This window comes from Microtus ochrogaster, chromosome 8 (genome assembly GCF_000317375.1).
Source record: "Microtus ochrogaster isolate Prairie Vole_2 chromosome 8, MicOch1.0, whole genome shotgun sequence".
Classification (NCBI taxonomy): Eukaryota; Metazoa; Chordata; class Mammalia; order Rodentia; family Cricetidae; genus Microtus; species Microtus ochrogaster.
Window position 1 is genome coordinate 42,382,724 of NC_022015.1, and position 25,349 is coordinate 42,408,072.

Here is a 25,349-nt window from a genome sequence, read left to right on the forward strand (position 1 = left end):
ATGGGAGGCGGTGGCGGGGAAGAGACAGAAATCTTTAATAAATAAATTAATTAATTAAAAAAATTTCTTGCTGTGATTTATTATAGTTACTTTATATATGGTAAACTGCTATAATTTTAATTTAGTTCACTATTTATACATATGGTTTATAGGGAAAAATTTTGCTAACATTTAAGAACAATCCTGGGGCACCATATCCTGAATGACATTTTCCTTTGTTTTTCTTCTTGATCAGAGGTCAGTTGTAGAAATTCTTTAAAATGGTGTCACCTTGGTGACAGAGTCCTTCTTTGCCTCTCTTGAGCTTTTCCTCCTGGAACAAACACAACAAACACCATAAGCAAAAACAATGGGAAAGGGCACAGAGAAGAGGGATATCCCTGTGTTCTTTAGAGCAGCTTCATCCTTTGCCCATCAGTGTTGGGAAAAGCTATGGTTCTTCACAAAATGTTGGACTAAATCTTGTGAATGGAAGACTGAGCTCCCTGGGAGCCTCTGTGAGGCAGCTCTGACTCCTCCTACTTGGGTTAGCATGGTGTTCTCAGATGAGTTTTAGGAGAACACATGGGAATTGCACCAAAGTTTTAAATCCCTCCCTCTTCTTTTTGTAATCATTTTATTGACTATTCCATTTTTCTCTGACATGAACATTTTATTCCCAGTGGAACAAATTTTTTCTTAATCTCACAGCAAACACAAGTGTCCTTCCCTCAGATACAATGGGTGGCAGATTCTTCAGTTTGAGTATAGTCTGTAGGTTAAGTAGTGACTGTCATATCCTAAGTCTATAGAGACTTAGTTTTAGAAAGCTTACCAGCACTCACTGGTCTGAGGGATGAAATGCCCTTTATATTTGTGTGTGATTGTGAAATATCTTCAAGGATATGTGCTTTATAATGGGGCAAAGTAGACAGAAAGTGCATGAACTTGTCAAGATACGTGTTTCATAATGGGTCAGAGTAAAATAGAGGACACACGAACTTGTCCTATTTATCATTAATCTAGCACCACCTGGTCAGAGTTGGTTCTTGTGATGTAGAGTTTCCAGGCACATATGAAATCCCTATATAAAGGGATGTACAAAGGGTCCCTATGCCAATGACCATATGTGAAAAAACCTAGTTGTCAGCTTGCCAGGGAAAGACTGACCCTGCATTCCCATTCACCTTCCTCATCATGGACCACGGACCACGGACCACGGACACACAAGTCCCCTAAGGGGAAGTAGAGGTGTTACTCACTCATTTTCCACATCTTGGATGGAGTCAGGCAGAGGCTGATTCTTGGTCTCAGGGAGGAGAAGGGCAACAAGGCCACCAAGGATGGGAGAGACTCCATAGATGATCCAGGGCAAGTTGGCAGAGTAGACCGTGAGGATCATAAACAGGGGAGACAGGGCTGCTCCAGCACTACCAGCGATTCCAACGACTCCCAGAGCAGTTGCCCTTGGGGTAGAAAGTGTAAACCAGAAATAATCTAGACACTCTACACACAGAATTTGTGAGTTTGCATCTCACATTAATTACAAGTCAATACACAGCGTAATTGATTTAAGGATGATGGTAACTTATTCTTGACTTTCAAATTTCTGTTTCATTTGGTGTTATCTTTTTGTCAAGGCCAGAGTATTAAGATATTTGTCTACCATTTACAATAAAACATGCTATAGAGGATAAAGAGTACATGTTTCCTGTCATAGTTGTATACTACGCTTTTCATGTATGCATACACATGGGTGGGGTCTGGGTATAGACTATGAAACTAGAGAAAGTGATCGTAAGAGGGGAGGAGAAGGTCTTAGTGGAGAGAGGGAGGTATAGTAATGTATGTGACATGAAAGGAAAGGGGTACTGAGGCATGGGTGGGAATGCAAGTGGGCACGGAGGGACAGAGGAGTTAGATGGATAAAAACATAGATCTGAAAATTTTATATTGAAGCACAAATTTTTTATGCTAGTTACAAGACATGCAGCTTAATAAAACAGGCATGAGTATAGGAGGTAGATCACTGTGGAAGGAGTTAGCAAGAGTGGGCAGAGATAAGAGAAGGAAGATAATGGGGAGTGAGTGTCATCATACCTGCATGAAATCATAAAAATACAAAAATGCACGCAATGAAAAATAAAATATTAAAAAGTTGTATTTCTCTTGGTAGCTGCCTTTTTCTATGTGATTCCAAGTTGTACAGGAGATGCTGGTTAGTGTTGCATTGAACTTGAATCTATCTGCCAAAAAGTAACCTTTGAGGACACTGTGGCCATTCCTGTTGTCATCACAATTGATTGCTTAACTACCCAACAGTTTTTCTGTTTCTTGTTCTTAGTGAATGAACTGAGAAAAAGCTGCTCTGCCCATGCTTGAGTCATACCTGATTACAGTGGGGACAAGCTCATTTGCATGCACAAGAGTACTTGTTATAGAGGCAGAAGAAATTGCTCCTCCAAATGTTGCCAAAACTGTACGCAGGGTCTGCATTTCTGGATAGAGGAAGACCAGTGACAGTCAAGTGAGACACAGATAAATCGGAATGCACGAATCTGTAGCTCCCAACTCTAAATGGAATATATATATATATATATTTGGTTTTTTTGAGACAGGGTTTCTCTGCGGCTTTGGAGCCTGTCCTGGAACTAGCTCTGTAGACCAGGCTGGTCTCGAACTCACAGAGATCCGCCTGCCTCTGCCTCCCAAGTGCTGGGATTAAAGGCGTGCGCCACCATCGCCCGGCTGGAATATAATTTTGTTGGAAGCTTGTCATAGATCTAAAATATAGTTGAGGGAGAGGTATAAATTGTCAGGAGCTACAAGCTACAAGGTGACATATCTGCATATATTGATTTATAATGAAGAAAAGCTTCTGAAAAATTAGATGTTGTATCTCTGATATTTGGATAAGAAGCGGAGAGCAGCAGGGCGGTGGTGGTGCATAGGCCTTTAATCCCAGCTCTCGGGAGGCAGAGGCAGACAGATCTCTGTGAGTTCGAGGACAGCCTGGTCTATGGAGCAAGTTCCAGGAAAGGCTCCAAAATACAGAGAAACACTGAGTTGAACAACAACAACAACAACAACAACAACAACAACAACAACAGAAGTAGAGAGCACAGCAGATGCAGAAAATCACATCTGCCCTTTCTTTCTCGGGTTTCAGCAATCCTTCATGCAGGATACAGGACTGTCACGGAGAAAATTATGGAGAACTATCAACTCATTCAGAAACACACAGTATTTAAATCTATGACCTGTGTGCAATATTACAGAAGAGTGGAAAGACAGAAAGTCTACAGTGGTGTGTAGGCTTGATTTGGAATAGTGTCTGAGTACTCATAAGTACTCTTGCTAGGAAAACCGTCAAAGTTGAAAAACCATTCATAGGGTCAATTGGCACTCAATTTAAAAAGTCTCATGAGGGTTTGATTCCCAGTACCCACATGGTATCTTACAACTATCTGTGTTTAGTTTCCAGTGGTTCTGATGCCCTCTTCTGGCCTCTGTGGACACCAGGCACATGAAAGGCATATACAGGCATGCAGGCAAAACACTCATACACATAAAATAAAATAATTAAATTTTGAAAAGGCCATGGAAGCTTTGCATGTTGGAGTATTTCTCGAGGTAAGGCAGAAAACTGACATCACTGGTGGCATTCAGGCATCAATACTGCTGTTTTGGAATTTTATAAAACATGCCATAGTCCTGGATTTCAGCAAAGTTTGGTGACCATCTGGTCATTTCCTTCTTACATACATTCATTTAACTCAATGAAGTGAATTTTAACAGTCTTGTGATTTAGTCCATTACTACTTCTTTGCCCTTCTTTTGAGCTTCAATGCAAATGATATGCCTCTTTTCTAGAGACAAGTCTCCGACCTGGGTTTGGGTTCATGGTGATATTATGTGAGAGTTATGAGTAGACATACACCATTCAGGAAATAGATTGTCACTGAAACAAAAGTAATGAGATCCTGTGGGACAGACGGAGTTACAGTGTGCTTTGGTCAAAATTACATAATTTCTATGAAAATTATAATTCACCAATGACTGATCCATTGTTGACCTAAACACATTTGGGTATAAATGTATCAGATGCTTCTTCCATGCAACAAAGACAAATATCTGAACCAAATTTTACTGAAATTTTAGCTGTTATCCCAATATCTTAATAGAATAATGTGTTCTAAAGGCCTGGACTGCCTACAGCAAATCTATAGAGTGCCTTTCTCCCCAACTTCTTACAGGTAGGATATGACAAATCCTGAGAAAAGGATGAATGTATTTTCTTTGCTCATCCTGTGTTCTTTTCTCACCTTGAGGCAAAAATATGATGGTCAAAATGGAGATTCCCATCAGAGACATGAAAATCATTTGGGTTATTCTGCGGCCCATGTGGTTCGCTGAAAAATTCCCAAGCACATTGGCTGGGATGGATACTACACCAAAGAGACACTGCAGTAGGAACACGTTACTGCTTAGGTATTGGAAGTGGATAAGCAGACCCAAAACAGAGATCAATGACACAAATCTGTAGAGAACAAAGAAGAAAGTCACATCATAAGGTTTGGAGTGGTTGCTCAACACATTATAGTTATCTCAGGCAGCTCATTTTAGTTGCTAAATTATTGAGGCAGCTGTTTTCTGGAAACTTTGCATGTGGGAGATAATGTTGTAATCACAAAAACATTCTATGATGGAGGAAACATATCACTCTTCAACTTTTTAAGATGTTAGGGAATTCTTGGGATACAAGCTGGGTTCATTCAGGGTTTTAGAGTTTTCTTACATCTTGATCTGAATGAACCTTATAGCTTCATATCTGTAGATACCCATTAATGCGGATACAGTTATGTAGTTGAGCTTTGAAGTTTTATCTCCTTTGAAATGGGAACAAACCAATGAGGAAGCTTAGATTTCCAGTTTCTCCATGACTGGAATTCTCAGCACTGGTTTCTGATAATGAGTTTGTGACAGTGATTGGATAAACACTCCTCACAGCACAGCTGACTCCGTGTTAGGATAGTCCAAACCCTTTGGATTCCCTCAGCTGCAGAAGTCCCTCAACACTTATCTCCAAGTCTGTTAAGAAGAAGATTAATGTCTACACTGTTTTTGAGACAGGGTCTCAATACATAGCCTTGGCTGGCCTTGAACTCTCTATGTAGACCAGGCTGGCTTCAAACTCATAGAGATCCACCTACATCTGCCTCCTGAGTATGGAGTTAAAAGCGTGAGCCACCACCACATCATTTTCAGAGTATCTGTGTGACACCCACCTCACAAAGCACAGGAGACAGACCCGCTTACGTAGGTTGGGTGTACGGAACAAGTCCAACAGGGAATGTTTTGTCTGTGCTGCCTCCAGTTCATCTTTCATGGTGTTTCTCACAACCTTCAACAACATCAACAAACTGTTGATAAACATTGTGAGGCATGCTGGTAACCTACAGAAGATCAATACTTATTGTTCCTGTCTAGTGAACAATATATAGACATCAAAAAAATAATGACAGGCATAGAAAGAAGTGGTGAGAAGTGTGAGCCCAGTAGTGAAAGGAAACTCAGGCATTTCTACAGGGTGAACATGTTAAGTAGGAGACTATAGTTGGATGTAGGTAACAGAAAGGGAGTTATAGGTTAGAGACACAGATTAGGGAGGAAAACAAGTGAAAAGTTATTTAGAATATGGTCCCACATTCCACATATAGCATATGAATTTGCATGGCATGGCATCTGGTACTTTAAAAGCTTTTTGAAAGAAAAATATAATTACATACTTTCACCCTTTCCTTTCCCCCCTCCATCCCATTCTATGCAACCTACCCTGCTCTGTCTCAAATATGTGGCTTCTATTTCTTTAATTACACACACACACGGTTCTATTTCTTTAATTACACACACACACACACACACACCCCTAAATATATGAATACAATCTGCTCAGTCTTTATAATGTTATTTATGTATGTATGATTTCACAGATGACCGCTTGTCATTAGATAACCAATTTGGGCCACTTCCCAAGGAACTCTCTTGCTCACAGATTCCTGAGTTGCTGAAATTCTCTGTGGTTGAGGTTCCTTGGAATTTCCCCTTTCCATTAGAAAAAAGGTTGTAAAAGCAAGAGAAACAAAGTTTTCTGTGAGATTTTCGTCTTCTAGATATGTCAGAGAAACTACATGAAGTCTCATCAGCGTGGCTGCTTTAACAAAATATGAACAAGGGCGACACCAGTAAGCATGCTAACACAAAAGGGGGAAATCCACCCGATTTTAATGACCGAACAAAATAGTCTCAGGCTGGGCACTGTTGTTTACTCCTTTAACCACGGAACTCGGGAGGCAGAGGCAGAAGGGTAAATAGTGTGTCTCTGACTAAACCCACACCTCAAACTCCTTCAAAAGAAAAAAATAGTCTCAGGAGAATTAATTCTTTGTAGGGAGTATATATTTTCATTTTGGGTTTGTTATATTTTGAAGCATATCACAACACGCTGTACCTCAAGTAGCATGTCTAAAATTAAGTTGGAGGATGATATTATAAGTTGTTTGTTGGAGGGATGTGGAAGAGTGTTGACACAGGTAAAGAGACACTAGAATGCTGTAAGCAGAATTCAATGGATGATGCTGGTGGAAGTTCTGGAGATTAGAATCCTGGTAAAAACATGAATAGTGAAGGCCTGGCTCCTGAGATTTCATAAGATTCCACTGAATATGATGAGTTCTTTTGTTCCTGCTGAGATGTGGGCCTTGCCTACCCCAAATCCAGATAGAATGATCTAGAAAATCATTCTGTGTGGTTCTCTGACTCTTGTGAACTTCCTAACCCCTACCATTAACTTGTCCTGTGCAATTCCTCTGATCTCTGTGTGGTCTTTGTACCCCCATAAAATAGGCTCAAGTCCAGTAAGCAATCCCAACTCAGCACCAGCTCCGCTTTTGGCACTGTTCTCCTGAGCCATCTTCAAAAGTCAGCCTAACAACTCTTCTTGACATTTAAGATGAAATATCCAAAACCAAAAGAACCTAACAGACATCTGAGGAACTTTCCACTTAAACACCAATGACTATCTATTCTCCACAACAGCTCTTGGAGTCTTGTCCGAAATAGGCAACATGCTAGAGTCCAAAGTAAGCTGCAGCAAACATAGTAATATTGAAGTAATACCCTGTGTTCTAACTGACCACAATGGAATAAAGCTAGAAATCAGTAGCAAGAAACAGCACAGAAGACATACTAATTCATAGAGATTAAATAACACACCGTTGAATGACAAGTGAGTCACTGACAACATTAAGAAAGAAATAAAGGGTTCCTAGAATTGAACAAAAATGAACCTAGAACTTACCAAATCTATGGGGCATTATAAAGACAGACTTGAGAAGAAAGTATATAGCCTGAGATACCCATAATGTTTTTGATAAATCTCAGATAAAGAGTTTAAACCTTGGTAAAAAAAAAAGAACAAAAAAAAAAAGAACAATACAAACCCCAAATTAATAGATGGGGAGAAGTAACTAATATCAGAGCAGAAATTAATGAATAATATTAAAATAATAGTACAAAGAATCAGTGAAGCTAAATGTTGGTTCATTGAAAAGATAAATAAGACTGATGAGATCCTAGTCATGTTAATGAACAGAGTTAATTAAACAGTTAATAAAGCTAGAGATAAAAAGGGAATCACTAAACAAATGCTAATAAAACTCAGAAAATCATAATGACATAACACAAAGCCAATATATTACTAAATTATAGAATCTAAAAAATGGGTGAAATTATAGATGCATATGGCCTACCAAAATTAAAATAAGATAAAATGAATAACTTAAACAGATATATAAACTGCAAGATTCACTTGGGTTCACTGTAGAATTCCCAACATTCAAAGAAATCTAACACCAACATTGTTCAAATTATTCCACAAAATAGAAGAGAAAAGAAGGCTTACCATCTTTTTTATGAATCTAGTATGGCCATGATGTCAAAACCTTATCAACAAAGCAAAACAATTTTAATTCTGGCCAACAGAATTAAAAAAATTTATTATGTCATGCCACAAGGACATGTGCTCAACTATGTTCATAGCAGCATTGTTTGTCATAGCCAGAACCTGGAAACAACCTAAATGCTCCTCAACCGAAGAACAGATGAGGAAAATGTGGTACATTTACACAATGGAGTACTACACAGCAGAAAAAAAGAACATCTTGAATTTTGCAGGAAAATGGGTGGAGCTAGAAAACACCATTTTCAGTGAGATAACCCAGACCCAGAAAGACAATTATCACATGCACTCACTCAAGTGTTCAGACACATGAACACATAGTGGACATTTTTCCCTCATTCACTTGTTCACTTTATTTATTTTTTATTTTAAAACAGTCTTCCCTCATTTTAAATATAAAACAAAGAAAACCAGCCCAAAAATCACAATCCCAGAGAACCTAGACAACAATGAGGAACCCAAGAGAGACATACATAGATCTAATCTACATGGGTAGCAGAAAAAGACAAGATCTCCTGAGTAAATTGGGAGCATGGGGACCTTGGGGAGGGTAGAAAAGGAGGAGAGAGTCAGGGAGGGGAGCAGAGAAAAATGTGGAGCTCAATAAAAATCAATAAAAAAAAAAAAAAAAAATCATTATGATTAAGTTGGCTTCAGAGATTCAGGGAAGTTTCAACACAGATAAATTAATAAATGTGATTATATAAATGGACTCAAGACAGAAATCAAATAATTATCTTAAAAGATGCAGAAAAAATATTCAGCAAACCCCACTATCCCTTTAGGATCAAAGTCATCTCCGGAGAGGCTACGAATGGATGGACCATGTCTCAACCCTGTAAAGGCTACGCGTCACAAATCTATGATGACTGTTGGTTTCTTTTCTGTCATTATGACAAATACCCTGCTAACTCAAGAGTGGTTTATTTTATATTACAGTTCCATTTTATATTACAGTGCGTCAGAGACCATCATGGTAAGGAAGACATGGTATAAGGCAGGGAAGACATGGAGGCATGAGCAGGAAATTGGGGGAGCACACTGCACCTGCACACAGGAAACAAAGAGAGATCAGCAAGTGGGACCAATCAATAAAGTCTAAAGCCGGTGTCTTACTTCCTTCAGGAAAGTCCACCTAAATGTCCTATCCTTCATGAATATTGGTAACAGCTGGGGATCAAGTGTTCAGACACATGAACATATAGGGGATATTTTCCCCGCATTCACTTGTTCATTTAATTTATTTATTTTAAAACAGTCTTCCATCATTTTAGATACCAATCTCAGATCCCACTCCCTCCTTCTCCTACTCCTCTGAGAGGGTAAGGTTTCCTACTGGAACTCAACAAAGTCTGGCACATCACTTTGAGGCAGGACCAAGGCCCTCCCCCCATATCTAAGCTGAACAAGGTACCCCTCTAAAGAAAATGGGTTTTAAAAAGCTAGTTCAAGCACTAGGGCTAAGTCCTGGGCCCACTGCCAGTAGCCCTAGAGACTACCCCAGCCACACAAATGTCACCCGCATTCAGAGTGCCTAGCTTGTTTTGAAACCGCAACATGGTCCTTGTCTTCATAAGCTCATGACAAGCTCATGGTGCAAAGTACATTTACTACTTCAAAAATCTCTCTAACTTTTAACATTCCCAACATTCTTCCAAAGTTTAGGGCTTCTTCTGGGACTCAAGGCAATCTCTTACTGTGACCCCTTGCAGAAACGAAAACATTACATATAAGCACAATAGCACACAGTATACATTCCCATTGCAAAAGATAAGAATGGGGGCATAGTGAGGAAATAATTGACCAAAGCAAGACCAAAACCCAGCAGGAAAACATCAAATCCTATAACTCCATGTCCAATGTCTGGGACTTTAGTTTTAAAGGGGTTAGATGGTGCCATATCTCCAGCTGTATATTGTTTATAATAGATTTATATTAATTTCTTTTTTTTTTGGTTTTTTTTTTCAAGACAGGGTTTCTCTGTGGCTTTGGAGCCTGTCCTGGAACTAGCTCTGTAGACCAGGCAATTTATATTAATTTCTATCTTAAGTTTGTTGGCACTCTTCCCATCATTCAGATACAATATCTTTGCATCTATGTGTCAGTTTAGTTTCACCTTCACAAATTCATGCAATGACCTGTCAAAGTCTCAGGATATGGGCAGAATGAAGCCAGAGTCTTAGTGAAATTAATCTCACGAAGGGCACCTATCCTCCTTCTGGATACAGTCCCTATTTACTTCTGAAACCTCACGAGTCTCTCTCCATTGTTCGTATGTGTTTCAGCTTTCTTGCTTTCCCGCTTTCCCAGGTCCCACCAGAATGCCTGTTGATCTCTTGGTACTATTTTCTGTAAGACTTACTTTTCCTGATGCTCTGATAAGATATTCTGACAAAAGAAACATAAGACACATAAAAGAAGGGTTTATCTTGGATCATAGTTTGAGAGTGTAGTCTTTTATGATGGGAAAATCATGGCAGCAGGAAATTGACGAGGTATCTGATCATCCTGCATTTGCATATGTGATAGATTCCTCCTTTCAATGTAATTGAGGACCTAAACCAAAGAAATGTTGCTGTCAGTTTTTGGATGTTAGTTAACCTAATTAATTCAGTTAAGATAATCCCAAGATCAATTATTCCAAGAGGCTAACCTAATCAAAATTGTCAAACACAGGAATCTTTCAGAACTTATCTCGTAGGACATTCTAGATATTTTCACATTTATAATTCATAGCAACAATCATACAATTTCATTTACATTTCCCAACAGAGCTAATGCCAAGGACCTGTTACTAGGTACACTGTGTGCTTTGGTTGCAGAACATAGAGGAATTCAAGCTAGAAGAGATTTGGAAACTTCCTCCCTGCTGGCTAGCTTCCAAAGTGTCAGAAGCCGCTATGTGCGCTGCCCTGGAGAACTGTCATTGTAACTGTGCTCAGCTGTGGATGTTTGTGCTGACTGATCATTCATTGGCAAGTTGAATCACAGCACATCAGTGATTTTACTGTTGTGTGGTAACCAGTATTTGAAGATTGCTGACAAGAAGGAATTTACATGGGCACTTTAACCCCTGTCAAAAGCCCACGACTGTCAATATCACAGACCTTCGTGGGGAAACTTCTATGGGTATTTTGCCAAATAGAGATGGTATCCCAACTGAAGCACCTTCCAGATATTTTTGTTAATTTCTATAGTTTAATGGTTTGGTCAGAAAAGCTCCTTTCCCTGCAGTTTGTGGCAGTCACTGAAGGGTCGTAACTGGTCAATGTGCTGAGAATACGCTACTGTTCATAATTTAGCCATACATGGGATATTTCTATCTGTCTGTCTGTCTGTCTGTCTGTCTGTCTGTCTGTCTGTCTGTCTATGAGTTCCAAAATTCAGGGAACACTGTGAAAGTGGGGAAAGAGAGAAGGTAAGAGGCAATTGAAAGGGTAGAGTGATGTGTAGCATCGTCTTCTTGTCTTGACATGGCCAGTGAGTTTCAGCCACAAGGGAGTGGCCCATCAAATTCCATTATGGAGAGTAGAGCAGTAGAGAAGCCCTGCCTCTCCTTAAGGATTTACAGGAAGTTGGCTAATTAGGAAAGGCTCACAAATCCCTCGTGAGGATGTATCGGGAGTTCATCAGTTAATGGTTGCTGGGAGGAGACACATTTTCTTCAGTGGCATAGTCAGGTGTTAAGGTGCTCAAGCCATTGTAGTTAAATCATATCAATTCACAATGTTTCTGTAAGAACCTTAAATTAAAATTACTTGTTCAGAGAGAAAGATGAGAGAGAGAGAGAGAGAGAGAGAGAGAGAGAGAGAGAGAGAGAGAGAGAGAGAAAAGTAGAAGCAGGACTTATTGGGAAGAGGAAGGCCTCAGTGGAAATGTGAGGGGAAGAAACCAGAGTTGGCAAGAAAATGATGAAAAGTGATAAAAATACACTATGTACATGTGAGAAGCTGTCACAATGAAAACTAATACAACATATAACCAATACATTGCAATAAAAAGTGAAAGAAAATTAAATCCCATAGAGAATTCCTAAAAATTGAATTTGCTCTGGTTTGCTTTTTGTTGCTGTAATAAACACCCTGACCAAAAGCAATTGAGAAGGAAAGGGTTTATTTCATCTTACAGCTTATGGTATACCATGCAGCAAGTCAGGGTAGGAACTTGAGGCTGCAACTTGAAAAAGAAAAGACGCTGGGTGATCATGTCTCATGCCTTTAATCCCAGTACTCAGGAGGCAGAGGCAGGTGGATCTCTGTGATTTTGGGGCCAGCCTGGTCTACAAGAGCTAGTTCCAGAACAGGTTCCAAAGCTACAGAGAAACCTGGTCCTAAAAAAGAAAAACCAAAAGCCAAACCAAGCCAACCAAACAAAAAAAAGGCCACGAGGATTGCTACTTACTGGGTCACTTTCTTTGGTTCTCTCAGCTCGCTTTCTTATATAACACAGAACTGCCTACTCAGGGACGCCACCATGCACAGGGGGCTAGGCCCTCCCACATCAATCATTGATCAAGAAAGAGCCCCATGGACTTGCCTACAGGCCAATTTGACATAAGCATTTTCTCATTTCAGAGACCCTCTTCCCAGATGACCTTAGGTTGTGATAACAAAAAAGTAACCAGCACAGAATTCAAGAAACGAAATGAAGAAAAACAAGTGATTTAAATTTTCTTTTGGTTTTCAGGACAGGGTTTCTCTGTGTAGCGTTGACTGTCCTGGAACTCACTCTGTAGACTAGGCTGTTGTCAAACTCACGCCTCTGCCTCCCAAGTGTTGGGATTAAAGGCATGTACCCCTGCCATTGTGACTTAAATTCTGTTTGAATGAAACATCCTTATGAAGTGTTTTTAGTGACCACGCATTGCATCTCAGACACTAACTCATGTGAATATCAAACTTGTGGGGGGTGTGTGTGTGTGTGTGTGTGTGTGTGTGTGTTATCAAGCTTCCATTATGCTCACCTCTATGGTTAGGACATCTTCAGAACTCTTCATTCCATTTATGTGTGCAACTCTTCTAAGTTCCTTTAAGCCCTTCTGGGGTTTGTTGGTCACAATCAGCCACCGAGCTGACTCTGACAGCCACCTGCCCAAGATGTTGGATGTGAGATAATTCTCAAACAGTCATTTTAAACTACATTTTTCCTTGAGCAGTTATATTCTTTAATTTAATACCTACCACTCACTCATTCAGTTATATTAATAAATACAATCTTACACTGTCTAGCTTTCAGTAGGAAAATGGGAAATGACTCATGTATACCTTATACATGCACTTCCAGAATGCAGACCTGGAGTTATATTTTTCTGCCCATTCTTACCCAAATATGTATTTATATGGAGTTCACAGAACTGCAACATGAAGGATACTTGTATAGACATTTTCCAAATTTCCTGTTAAGGTAAACATTTATTCCTGCTTTGTTCTTTTCCTAAAAAGAACCACTGGATAAATTTTTGTATACTAACTCTATCATTCAAACCATAGTCATTCCTACTTCTTGCAACTAATGCTTTCTGGTCGCAAAAGCAAGTTAACACTGCCTTCATTTCTAATCTATAAAATGGATACAGCATCATCATAACTGTCTTCTGTTTTAATTTGGGGGGGGGCAGGGCTTCTCTGTGTAGCCTTGGCTGTCCTGAACCTCATTTTGTAGACCAGGCTGGCCTTGAACGAAGAGTTTTGTCTACCTTGCCTCCTAAGGGCTAGGATTAAATAAATATGTGCACCACCACTGCCTGGCTACAGCAGCATCACAGTTTTGTTGGCCATGCTATGAGGATAAAGGATGTGGAAGAGCTTGAAAGAGGATTCTCCTTCTTTTCTGTATGGACTTTTCCCACTGTATCAACCTATAAATAGTGAATGGTCTTTCCTGACTGTTGAGCCTCCTCTGTTGATGGCATCATATCACTTCTTAATTCTTCTTTTTAGTGGAAAGCAAAGGAATCCAAAGAGCCAGTGAGAGAAGTGGGCCATTCTGCCTACAGCTTAAAACTGGAGAAGCCATGATTTTCCTTCATTGAACAGCTGTGAAGATAAACTTGCCTTACATGCTTTTTATTAAAAATTTACCATAATTTTCAACATTTTTTTGTTTGCAAAACCACTCATAGAAATACAAACTGTAACAGAGGCAATATGATCTTGAAATGTTTATTCTATTACTGCCTGGATAATTTAGACTTAGTAGCAGAGACAGACAGAAAGGCCAAGAACATTCTGGTAAGGGTTCATGATAATTTCTGCTTTTGGGTGTGTTTTTTCTCTAGTAAATAAAATAACAGTACATATATATACTGTTAACGTACCACATCCATTACTTTTGAAATACTAACACTGAAAGTGTTTATTATTATTATTATTTTTTTTTGTTTTTTCGAGACAGGGTTTCTCTGTGGCTTTGGAGCCTGTCCTAGAACTAGCTCTGTAGACCAGGATGGTCTCGAACTCACAGAGATCCTCCTGCCTCTGCCTCCCAAGAGCTGGGATTAAAGGCGTGCGCCACCATCGCCCGGCTGTGTTTATTATTTTTAAGTAATATGAATACCCTGAAATGCCATGTATTTTCTCCAGTTATTAAACAAAGCACAGAACTAACAGGTAAATAGAACTTTCAAATAAAGAATGAGTACATGTCAGGAAATGCAAGTCTTTTACCATATGTATGTATGATTGTGAGTTTATAAAACAACCTATCGCTTATCTTAGATTTAAGTTAGTTAAGCCTTCTCAGTTTTATTTGAAGAGCTGCGTGTCCTCATGCCACAGAAGTACAAAGAGGGGTACACACTGTCTTTTGTAGACCAAGCACAAATGCATTCCCTATGTCCTGATTCCATGTACATTGCCATCCCTGGACTCCATAACAGAAGAGGAAAGAAATCTCATACCTTGTGAGAATAAGGAAGAAGAACATTGGTACAGACATTGCCAGCTGGAGGTGGTGCCAGTTTCGGATAGCAAAAGCCAGGCCTCCCAATAATAGCTGTCCAATCCCCCCAGCACAAAATGCCAGTGCCATTACCAAAGCTTGGAATTTAGGGCTTGTCCATTCTAAAACTGAAAGAAAATAAAATGAAGTTTGACTTCTAAGAAAGCTGGACAGGACATTCAGGTCAAACCCAGAGCTTGATCAATGTCTATCAAAAGCGTTGACTTACTGAGCAAAACACCGTTTGTCCTCATGGATGAGGAGGACATCCCTGCCAGGAAGCGAACTGTGCAGTAGATGAGGAAGGTGGGAGCCACAGCTGCACAGGTTTCACTCATGGCCATCAGCAGTAAAGCACCCGTGAAAACAAACTTCCTCCCAAACCTGAGGAAAAGGAAGGATTTGATTAAGGGGGCAGTAAGACTCTGCATAAACAGTAAAGATAGGAAACACTTTGAAATGATAAACAATCAGGAAATTAAAAAAGACAGACATCCTTCAGAGCAAGACTTCTTTCTGACCTCTTTCTGTTTTAAGTGGGCTCTTACTCTGTAGTACTTGCTGGCCTGGAATTACTACGATGCCAAGCCTAGCCTCACATTCTCAGAGATCTGCCTGCCTTCTAAGCACTGGGATTTAATGTGTGTACCTCCCCATATGCTCTTCCCAGTTTCTTTCTTTTCTTTCTTTTTCTTCTTTGTCTTTTCAAAGCAGGGTTTCTCTGTGTTGCCCTGACTGTCCTGGAGCTCTCTCTGTAGACCAGGCTGGCCTTGAGTTCCCAGAGATCCACCTGCCTCGGCCTTCCAAGTGCTGTGATTAAAGGTGTGCACCACCACTGCCTTGCTCTTCTTGATTTCTTATCACTAGTTTTCCATATGAGTTAAGCCATATATGACGGACTACACATCTGGAATTTTAACCCAAGTGTGTCATACTAAATTGTGCACATAACATATATATTAGCTATTAGCTATTTATTTAATCATGGTGACAAACTATCTGACAGAAACTACTTAGGGGAAAGATTTATTTGGGCTCACAACTTCTGAGGGTCATGAGAATCCATGGTTTCAGGAGCAGGTGACAGAGTTCCTCCCTTTGAGTCTAAACCAGTTAGAATTCACACAGAAACCAAAGTGAGTATCTCCTTCAACATTAACCTCAAGCAACCCATTTCTGCCAATCAAGTCCCACATCCCAAAGGCTTATAACCTTCCAAGCTTGTCCTCCAGTTAGGGAACAAAGTATTCAAATACTTGAACTTATTACGAACTTTGGTGTCAAAAAATTTAATTTCAAATGAGAAAATCTAAAATGAGAGTCTGGGACATCAAAGGGAGTAGGGAAGAACCAGAACCTTCTGCAGGTCTGGGTGTGAGTCTGGGACCTCTGAGAGAGTAGATCAGAGCTAGCGACATTTGAAGGACCAACCCCAAGCCAGGGACCTCTGCAGGAGTGGATTCAGACCAGGGTTTACAGAAACAGGTATGAGCAGGCCTGAGTTAGCAAACTCCACAGGAGTAAGTCTGAGCTATGACCCTGGGCCAGAAAGGACCTGAGGCAATAAATTCCACAGAAGTAGGAATGAGCCAGTGACTAGGCTAGCGCAGGCCTGAGACAATAAACTCCACAGGAGTAGGACTTGAGCTAGTGACTTGGGCCAGACCAGGCCTGAGGCAGTGAACTCCATAGGAGCAAGACAGAGCCAGCAACCTAGGCCAAAGCAGATCTGTGGCAGCGAACTCCAAAAGGGCAGGACCGAGTCGGTGACCTGGTCCCGAGTGGGCCTGGGACAGTGAAATCCATGAGAGCAGGAGTGGATCCAGACCAGGGTCATTTGCAGAAACAGGACTGGGCCAGTGGCGTAGGTCAGAGCAGGCCTGAGGTGGTGAGCTCCATGGGAGCAGGCCTGAGGTGGTAAGTTCCATGGGAGCAGGAATTGATTCAGATCAGGGACATTTGTGGAGTCAGGACTGAGCCAGTGACCTGGGCCAGAGCAGACCTGAGACAGCGAACTCCACAGGAGCAGGTACAGGGGAGCAAACGTTAACTGAGTGGGCCAGAGCCAGAGACCTTTGAGGGAGTAGACCTGAGCCATGACCCCTGTGGGTCAGGGCATGAATCTAAGACCTCTGAGGGAGTAGGCAGGAACCAGAGATCTCTGCATGTCCAGCCATGAGTCTGGGACATCTGAGGGAGTAGGCCTGAGCCAGGTTCTCTGCAGGTCTGAGTGCATCCGAGTCTGGGACCTCCAAGGGAGTAGATCAGAGCCAGAGACCTTTACAGGACTAACCCCAGGCCTGGGACCTCTGCAGAAGTGGATCTAGACTGGAGACGTTTACAGAAAGAGGTCTGAGCCAACAATCTAGGCTAGAGCAGGCTTGAGATAGCAAACTCCATGGGAGTGCAGCAAACCCCACTTTCTCTTCTATAAGGTTTAGGATAACTGGCTTTATTTTGAGGTCTTTGATCCATTTGGACATGAGTTTTGTGAATGGTGATAGATATGGGTCTATTTTCATTGTTTTACATGTTGATACCCAGTTATGCCAAAACCATTTGTTAAATATACTTTCTATTTTTCATTTGATAATTTTTGCTTCTTTGTCAAAAATCAGGTGTTAGAAGGTATGTGGATTAATATCCAGGTCTTCTATTCAGTCCCATTGGTCCTCTTGTCTGTTCTTATGCCAGTACCAGGCTGTTTTCAGTACTGTAGCTCTGTAGTAGAATTTGAAGTCAGGGATTGTGATGCCTCCAGAAGTTCTTTTGTTATACAGGATTGTTTTGGCTATCCTGGGTTTTTTGCTTTTCCATATGAAGTTGAGTACCATTCTTTCAAGGTCTGTGAAGAATTTTGCTTGGATTTTGATGGGCATTGCATTGAATCTGTAGATTGCTTTTGGTAAGATTGCCATTTTTACTATGTTAATTCTGCCTCCCCAAGGGCATGGAAGATCTTTCTACTTTCTGGTGTCTTCTTCATTTTCTTTCTTCAAATACTTAAAGTTCTTGTCATACAAGTCTTCTACTTGTTTGGTTAGAGTTACTCTGAGATATTTCATGCTATTTGTGGCTATTGTGAATTGTGTTGCTTCTCTGAATTTTCTTCCCATCCCTTTTATCATCTGTGTACAGGAGGGCTACTGACTTTTTTGAGTTAATCTTGTATCCTGCTACATTACTGAAAATGTTTATGAGTTGTAGAAATTCCTTGGTAGAATTTTAGGGATTTCTTATGTAAACAATTTTATCATCAGCAAACAGTAAGAGTTCAACTTCTTCTTTTCCAATTTGTATCCCCTTGATCTCCTTTTGGTGTCTAATTGCTCTAGTTAGGACCCCAAGAACTATATTGAGTTGATATGGAGAGAGTGGACAACCTTGTCTTGATCCTGATTTCAGTGGAATCGCTGGGAATTTCTCTTCATTTAGTTTGATATTGGCTGTTAGCTTGCTGTATATTGCCTTTATTATGTTTAGGTATGTTCCTCTCCAAGACCTTTATCATGAAGGGATGCTGTATTTTGTCAAAAACTTTTTCAGCATCTAATGAGATGATCATGTGGTTTTTATTTTTCAGTTTGTTTAAGTGGTGGGTTATGTTGACAGATTTTTCATATATTGAACCATCCCTGCATCTCTGGGATGAAGCTGACTTGATCATGGTTGATGGTTCTGATGTGTTTTTGGATTTGTTTTGCCAGTGTTTTATTTAGTATTTTTGCATCAATGTTCATGAGTGAGATTGGTCTGTAATTCTCTTTCTTTGTAATGTCTTTCTGTGGTTTGGGTAATTGTAACCTTATCAAAAGAGTTTGGCAATGTTCCTTCTATTTCTATTGTGTGGAATAATTTGAGGAGAATATAGTTCTTTGAAGGTTTTGTAGAATTCTGAGCTGAAACCATCTGGTCTTGGGCTTTTTTTTGGTTGGGAGACTTTTGATGACTATTTCTATTTCTTCAGCAGTTATATGTCTGTTTAATTTGCTTATCTGGTCTTGATTTAATTTTGGTAAGTGATATTTATCCAAGAAAGTTCTGCATTTCCTTAAGTTTTCCAATTTTGTGAAGAACAGATTTTTGAAATATGACCTGATGATTCTCTGTATTTCCTCCATGTCTCTTGTTATATCCCCCTTTTCATTTCTGATTTTGTTAATTTGGATATTCTCTCTCTGCCTTTTGGTTAGTTTCAGTAAAATTTTGTCTGTTTTCTCAAAGAACCAACTCTTTGTCTCGTTGATTCTCTGTATTGTTTTCTTGTTTCTTTTTTTTTGTTGATTTCAGCTCTCAATTTGATTATTTCCAGTCTTGTAGTTCTCTTAGGTAAGTTTGCTTCTTTTGTTGTAAAGTTCTCAAATTTTCTGTTAATACGCTAGTGTGGGATTTTTCCAGATTCATTATGTAGGCATTTAGTACTATGAACTTTCCTATTAATACTGCTTTCATTGTGTCCCATAAACTTGGGTATGTTGTGTGGTCATTTTCATTGAATTTTAGGAAGTGGAATTATTAGAAAGTGTGGCTATGGTCTTGTTGGGGTAAGTGTGTCACTGTGGGGGGCAGGCTTTGAGAGTTGATATATGCTCAAGCTATGCCTAGTATTCAGAACACTTCCTGTTTACAAATCAATATGTAAAACTCTCAGCTCCTTCTTCTGCACCATTTCTGTCAGCATGCTGCCATGTCCCATCACGTTGATAATGAACTGAACCCTTGACCTATAAGCCATACCATTAAATATTTTCTTTATATGAAAGAAAAGACACAATACCTCCTATTTTTGGTGATAGATTGCCATTTGGAAGAACACTATTTGAAGATGAAACCAATCTTGCAGCCGGGCAATGGTGGCGCACTCCTTTAATCCCAGCACTCGGGAGGCAGAGGCAGGCAAATCTCTGTGAGTTCGAGACCAGCCTGGTCTACAAGAGCTAGTTCCAGGACAGGCTCCAAAGCCACAGAGAAACCCTGTCTTGAAAAACCAAAAAAAAAAAAAAAAAGAAAGTAACCAATCTTACTCTAATAGTAGAGCTAGTTTGACATATAAACTTAAGATCTCCATGTTCTTTGAGGATGTGTGTCATCTATAGTTATAGGATAATGCCTATATTCACACACATTTCTGTTGAAAAAAATAGAAAAAAATGAAAAAATAGAGTAAATGCAACCATGTTTGAAAAATACCCAATGTGAAAAGGGTAAAAACTTCAATGAAATATAGAAATAATGAGAATGAATTAAAGATAAAGACCTAAAGATAAAGACCGTTCTTTGAATAGGTGAAATAATATTGTCGATTAACATATTCTATGCAAGAAAGAGATGGTTGAAGAGGCTATATTCATATTGAACAGAAATATATTTTAGAAGAACTATTTATCCAAGTGCAGTAGTATCCACCTATAATTCCATAACTTGGTAAATTGAGGCACCAGGATCATGATTTGGATGCTACTCTAGCACACAAAGAATTTGAGGCCAGTGTGAATTATACAGAAAGACATTAGTAGGGGTTTTGTTTGCAGAAGTCTTGCTTCTTATGCTACCAAGGCATAGGAATTCACACCAGTCCAGGCCATCAGTTTATATTTTGTTTTCAATCAGTCATAGTTTTTTTTTTTAAATCAGAAGAGTGAGCAAAAACACAAAGTCTACTCATTAGTGGACAGCTAAATATGCCAAGTGACAACAATAAAGCTTTCCTCTAATATCTGAGTTTTTAAGTCTGAGTCTACTAGATATCTTCCCCTTGTTACTTTCTAGAATGGTCTGGGGTGTTCTCCTCCTTGGAAGAGGAGGAGGTGACTTAGAAGCTGTTTTTAACCCTCAATTCAGACTGATATATTAGATACAAAAAGTCACATGAATATTTATGAAGGTAGAAGTGCCCATGGACTTGAAAAGTTTATTAGGGTAAAGTTGATTTGGGCATGCTCCCCAGAGACGGTCTCTGTGGGTGCCAGCCAGAACCTGTTGGGAGCAGCTTTATTTTTCACAGAGCGCTGTCTTTCCTTTTGTCTATGTAGTGTTCTCTCTCATGCCCAGCTGCTTGCCTTTTGATTTATCTTGCCATATGTTCCTAAACTTTCTGTTTCAACTTTAATTTCTGCTTCAACCCTTATGGTGGAATATTAATTTAAGATGTGTTGCATTCACTTATACTGTGGAATATTTGTTTAATGATACAAAGATGTGTTGCATTTTTTTATATTGTATTTATTTAATTCTGTGAAGCTGTGTTACTTTGAATGCCAAAAACACTTGATTGATTTAATAAAGAATTGAACAGCCTATAACCACCCAGAGAGGAATAGGTGTAGATCCCAGGGAGAGAGAATAAATAGAAGGAATGAATGAGAAGAAAGAGGAGCAAGAAAAGGAGAAGGAAAGAAGATGCCAGGATCTAGGCACACAGTCACAAGGCCAGACATGAAATAAGAAGGAAAGAAAAGATATACAGAAATAGAGAATGGTAAAATACCAGAATCAAAAGAAGTTGGGATAATTTGAGTTAAGAAAAGCTAGCTAGAAATAACCTAAGCTAAGGCTAGGTATTCATAAGAAAGAATAATTCTCCATGTGATTATTTGGGAGCTGGATAGCAGGCTTCCCAAGAGCAAAGAGTAAAAAAAAGAAAACCAGGAACAAACGCTAATAATCCTAATGCTTGGTAGAGGCAAGAGGATTGTGATTTCAACACTACCTTGAGATACACGTAGAACCAACATATGCTACATAATGCTACATAATGAGACCCTGTCTTTAAAAAGGAAATAATAAATATATAAAGTAATTAAGTAATTAATACTTTAATGGGTGTTCATTGATATATGGAAGGACATATATTATGCTAAAATATCAATTTTAAACTTATATAAATATAATATTTTCAACACACAGAAAATGAAAACAAAAAATAAAGGAAAAGTGGGTCACAAAGTGACAGATTTTAATATCACTACCTCTGTAATCAAAACAGTAGGTAGTGAGTAACCACAAGATTCAAGGTGTAAGCATGGATCCTTCCTATCAACATTAGCTTATTGGTATAGACACCATCCTGTTCCCATGAAAGGCAGAGGACACATTTGCTGTGATCTGAATGTGTTCCTCCAGGATTTACACTTTGAAACTTATGGGCCAGAATGATAGTACTAAGAAATTGGATCTTTGAGACTCCATTAATTATGAGGGTGGTACCTTCATTTATGGGGTTAGTGACCTTATGATAAAGGAACAAAGGAACTGTATGCACTGTGTACTGTGTGAGGGTCCCATGTTGGCTTCTTATACTGTGTGAGAATGTAGCCACTTGTCTGTCAGAAATAGGTTTCTATTAAAAAGACATGTTTTCAGGTACAGAATCCAAATTCTTATACCACAAATTGTGACGACTATTGTTGTTAGACGGATTACTTTGCATAGCTGGAAGTGTGATTTTTCGAAATCTGTTTTGGGACTACTTAGCTTTTCCACCCCGCCCTCTCAGCCTTTCCTCTGAGTCTATCTCTGTTCTCTTCTGTCATCCACCAACCGTCAGAAACACTCTCTACCAGGGACCCCACAGCTGCCATACTTGCCTAGCTTCCATAGAGGGCTACTGCAACCAAAGCACAAAAAGCCACCCAACAAAGACAAGATCAAATGTCTACACTAGGAATTTAATATAGAGACCCACAACTGGACATTGTGCTAAGAGTGAAAGGCTTTGGAGCACTCAATCATAAATGGAATATTGCCATCAGACTCCTACCCTCTGGGGTCAGGGAACTATGTGAAAAAGGTGGGAAGACTTAAGATCCAGAGGGGAAGGATGTCTCCAAGGAAGCAAACTGTTTTCTAAACACAAAAGGATGGATGCACACATGAACTCAGAGACTGTGGCAGCATGTACAGCACATGGATAGACTCACACTGACGAGATCCCAGCACTGAGAAGGGGAAGTGTATACAGGCTCCCAGTTCTAATCAAGAAGCTCTCTGAAATAGAAACTCACTGGAGAACAAAAAGTAAGTTTTTGTTAATGGGTCTCATTGGGTGGATTAGAAACACTTCAGAGTAGGTCTCAGGCCCAGGAGTAGTTGACCAATACAAAATTAACTCAATGGTATCTTTGCAGACTTTTGATCTTATTTTCCTTTGTTTGGGCATTTGTTGGGGTCATTGGTCTTTTCCTTGTTTCTTTTTTGATTTCCATTTTCCTGCTTTTTGAGTTTTGTTTGTATACATGTTTCTTGTTTTTTATTTTTGTATTCTTATTTGTTTTAGAGAGAGAGAAAAAGAGAGAGACAGAGAGAGAGAGAGAGAGAGATAACTTAAAGTTGGATTGGTAGGGAGCATCTGGTAGGAATGGGGGGACAAACCTGATAAAAATATTGCATGAAAAAAATTAAAAAATTGAGCAATTAAAGCATAATTAAAATTAAAAAATTGAGCAATTAAAGCATAATTCATATTCTGTTGTCATCATGACTACTTAGGGTAATGTCTGAGAAGTATGGGGCCTGGTGACCCAGACCAAGAGTGACAATGGTGTTTTCCACTAAATATTTCATTTAAATATTCAAATAGGGTGAATTGTATATGGTGAAGCCAATTTGTCTCATTCTCATAGTTAACTCTTTATCTTTCTAAATCATATTGCTTTGCCTCTTCTCTAAACCATATCTTGCATAGCTACTTTTGTGTCCACACAGTACATGGACTTTTAATGTTTAACATTTCCATTTGTGTTTAGTGATCTCTAGACTCAAAGGTACACACAGAGAAATATAATCTACAATGACTACTTCTTAATGAATGAACAACTCACAGATGATACAAATACCCACAAGCAGAGAGAGCTAGCTGCAGAGCTCAGCGACTCACCGGTCTGATAAATGGCCACCTATGATATGTCCTGTAAAAAGGCCCATCATGAATAAAAATTTAGCCACTGAATTTAGTGCCTGAGATCCACATACCAGGTCCCACTGAAAGAGAAGAAAAGCAAGATGATAACCTGTCATGTAATTTGTTTAGATTCTTCAACATGGGCCTCTGGTACCTGCCCCATCTTCCCCTCCAGCTCCCATTTCAGCATCACCTGACTTCCACCATCTAGTGTCAGCATAAACAAACCTATTTCTGGGAATCTTCCTGCAATTCTGTTATATTAATGACTTGTAACTTGAGCTAAGAAGTTCTTAAATGGCGAGGCAATGATGGAACATGCCTTTGATTCCAACATTTGGGAGGCAGAGGCAGGCAGATCTCTGAGTTTGATGCCAGCTTGGTATATAGAGTGAGTTTCAAGACAGTCAGGGCTACACAGGGAAACCCTGTCTTGAATCCCTCCCTCCCATAAAAGAGTTTCTCAAATATGGAAATATCATGCAGTGAGTTTAGACTATTAAAGAATTGCTGGGTCTTGTGTGTCGGTGCACAGTCTCTCATCTGACTACTTCAAGTGTGGAGACTGTCACCGACTTCACTTGTCTATCTATCTATTGGTGATGAACTGTAGGGATTTTAACATTGGGAAGTGTGCTAGCCATTAGCCATACTTTAGTCCATAAAGAATGTAACATAAGTCTTTTTTTGGGGGGGTAGTGTTAGGGTTTGAATCCTTGACCTCACACATGCTACACAATCACTATACACTGAGCCACATTCCAGGTCAGCCTCTGTAGTTTTGTGTAGTCTTCAAGATATCTTAAGTTTGAAATTAAAGATAATGATTACTGACTTGTTATGCTTATGAGGTTTCACGTGAAGTATTTGCTTAACCTGACTTGACATAAAAATTACTTCTTAAACAATGGCCATCACTATAATAAAAGGACAAGGAGAATAAATTATTGCCATTTTCAAAACAACCTCTAGATGCATTAAATATGTTTCATAATAAATAGAGAAATTATTACAATGACTAAAAATTAAGGCTATTCTCAAAATGTGTATTTTTAAGGCTTTTAATAAAGTTCTATCATGAATGCTTGATGGGAAAAGGGATTGACTGACCTGGGTCACAGTGGTGGAGAGGAAGGTGCTTCGGTCATACACCCAACCATCCACACAGGGCTCTGTGTCTGGCTCCGTCATACTGGAGAAGCTGCCATTCAGATGAAGGAGATGCCATTGTAGTTGGACAAAGCGACGGCACTTTTCTGGCCTCAGGTTGGAGTCCAGGGGAATTGAAATCTTCAGGAGGTCATCTTGACTCAGGATCCCACTGTCATTGACAGAGACAGTGCCATTGTCAAGAATGGGGACCCAGCAGCGATGACTAGGAATGGCTGCAGTAAAGTTCTCCAAAAGAGAGTGGGTAAGCACCATGCCAATACAGATCAGAAGGAAAGCCATCTGAAAGATCTGGAACCTCCCTAGGCTGCCAATGTGAATAAGAAGGTCCTGAAAGGCCAT

General features: G+C 39.6%; 1 protein-coding gene across 1 annotated transcript; it reads right to left on the minus strand.

Annotated features, from left to right (window-relative positions):
- Positions 1-255: 255 nt before the first annotated feature.
- Positions 256-25,349, minus strand: LOC101994384 (solute carrier family 22 member 19). Its single transcript, XM_005351885.1, has 10 exons — positions 24,948-25,349; positions 23,814-23,917; positions 15,168-15,322; positions 14,898-15,066; positions 12,963-13,086; positions 5,268-5,383; positions 4,305-4,519; positions 2,369-2,477; positions 1,242-1,445; positions 256-313 (listed from the first exon to the last, which is right to left on the minus strand). Exons 1-10 carry the CDS (start codon positions 25,347-25,349, stop codon positions 256-258), a joined length of 1,656 nt encoding a protein of 551 aa, XP_005351942.1.

Bases quoted from the DNA above. Each gene is read 5' to 3' on its own strand.
- LOC101994384 (XM_005351885.1), bottom strand. From the start codon at position 25,349: ATGGCCTTTCAGGACCTTCTTATTCACATTGGCAGCCTAGGGAGGTTC. The intron at 13,087-14,897 runs GTATGAGATTTC...CATCTTGGGCAG, and splicing joins TTCTTCCTTATTCTCACAAG to GTGGCTGTCAGAGTCAGCTC. The intron at 4,520-5,267 runs GTGGGTGTCACA...TGTTCTCTACAG, and splicing joins TGTCTCCTGTGCTTTGTGAG to ATTTGTGTCATTGATCTCTG.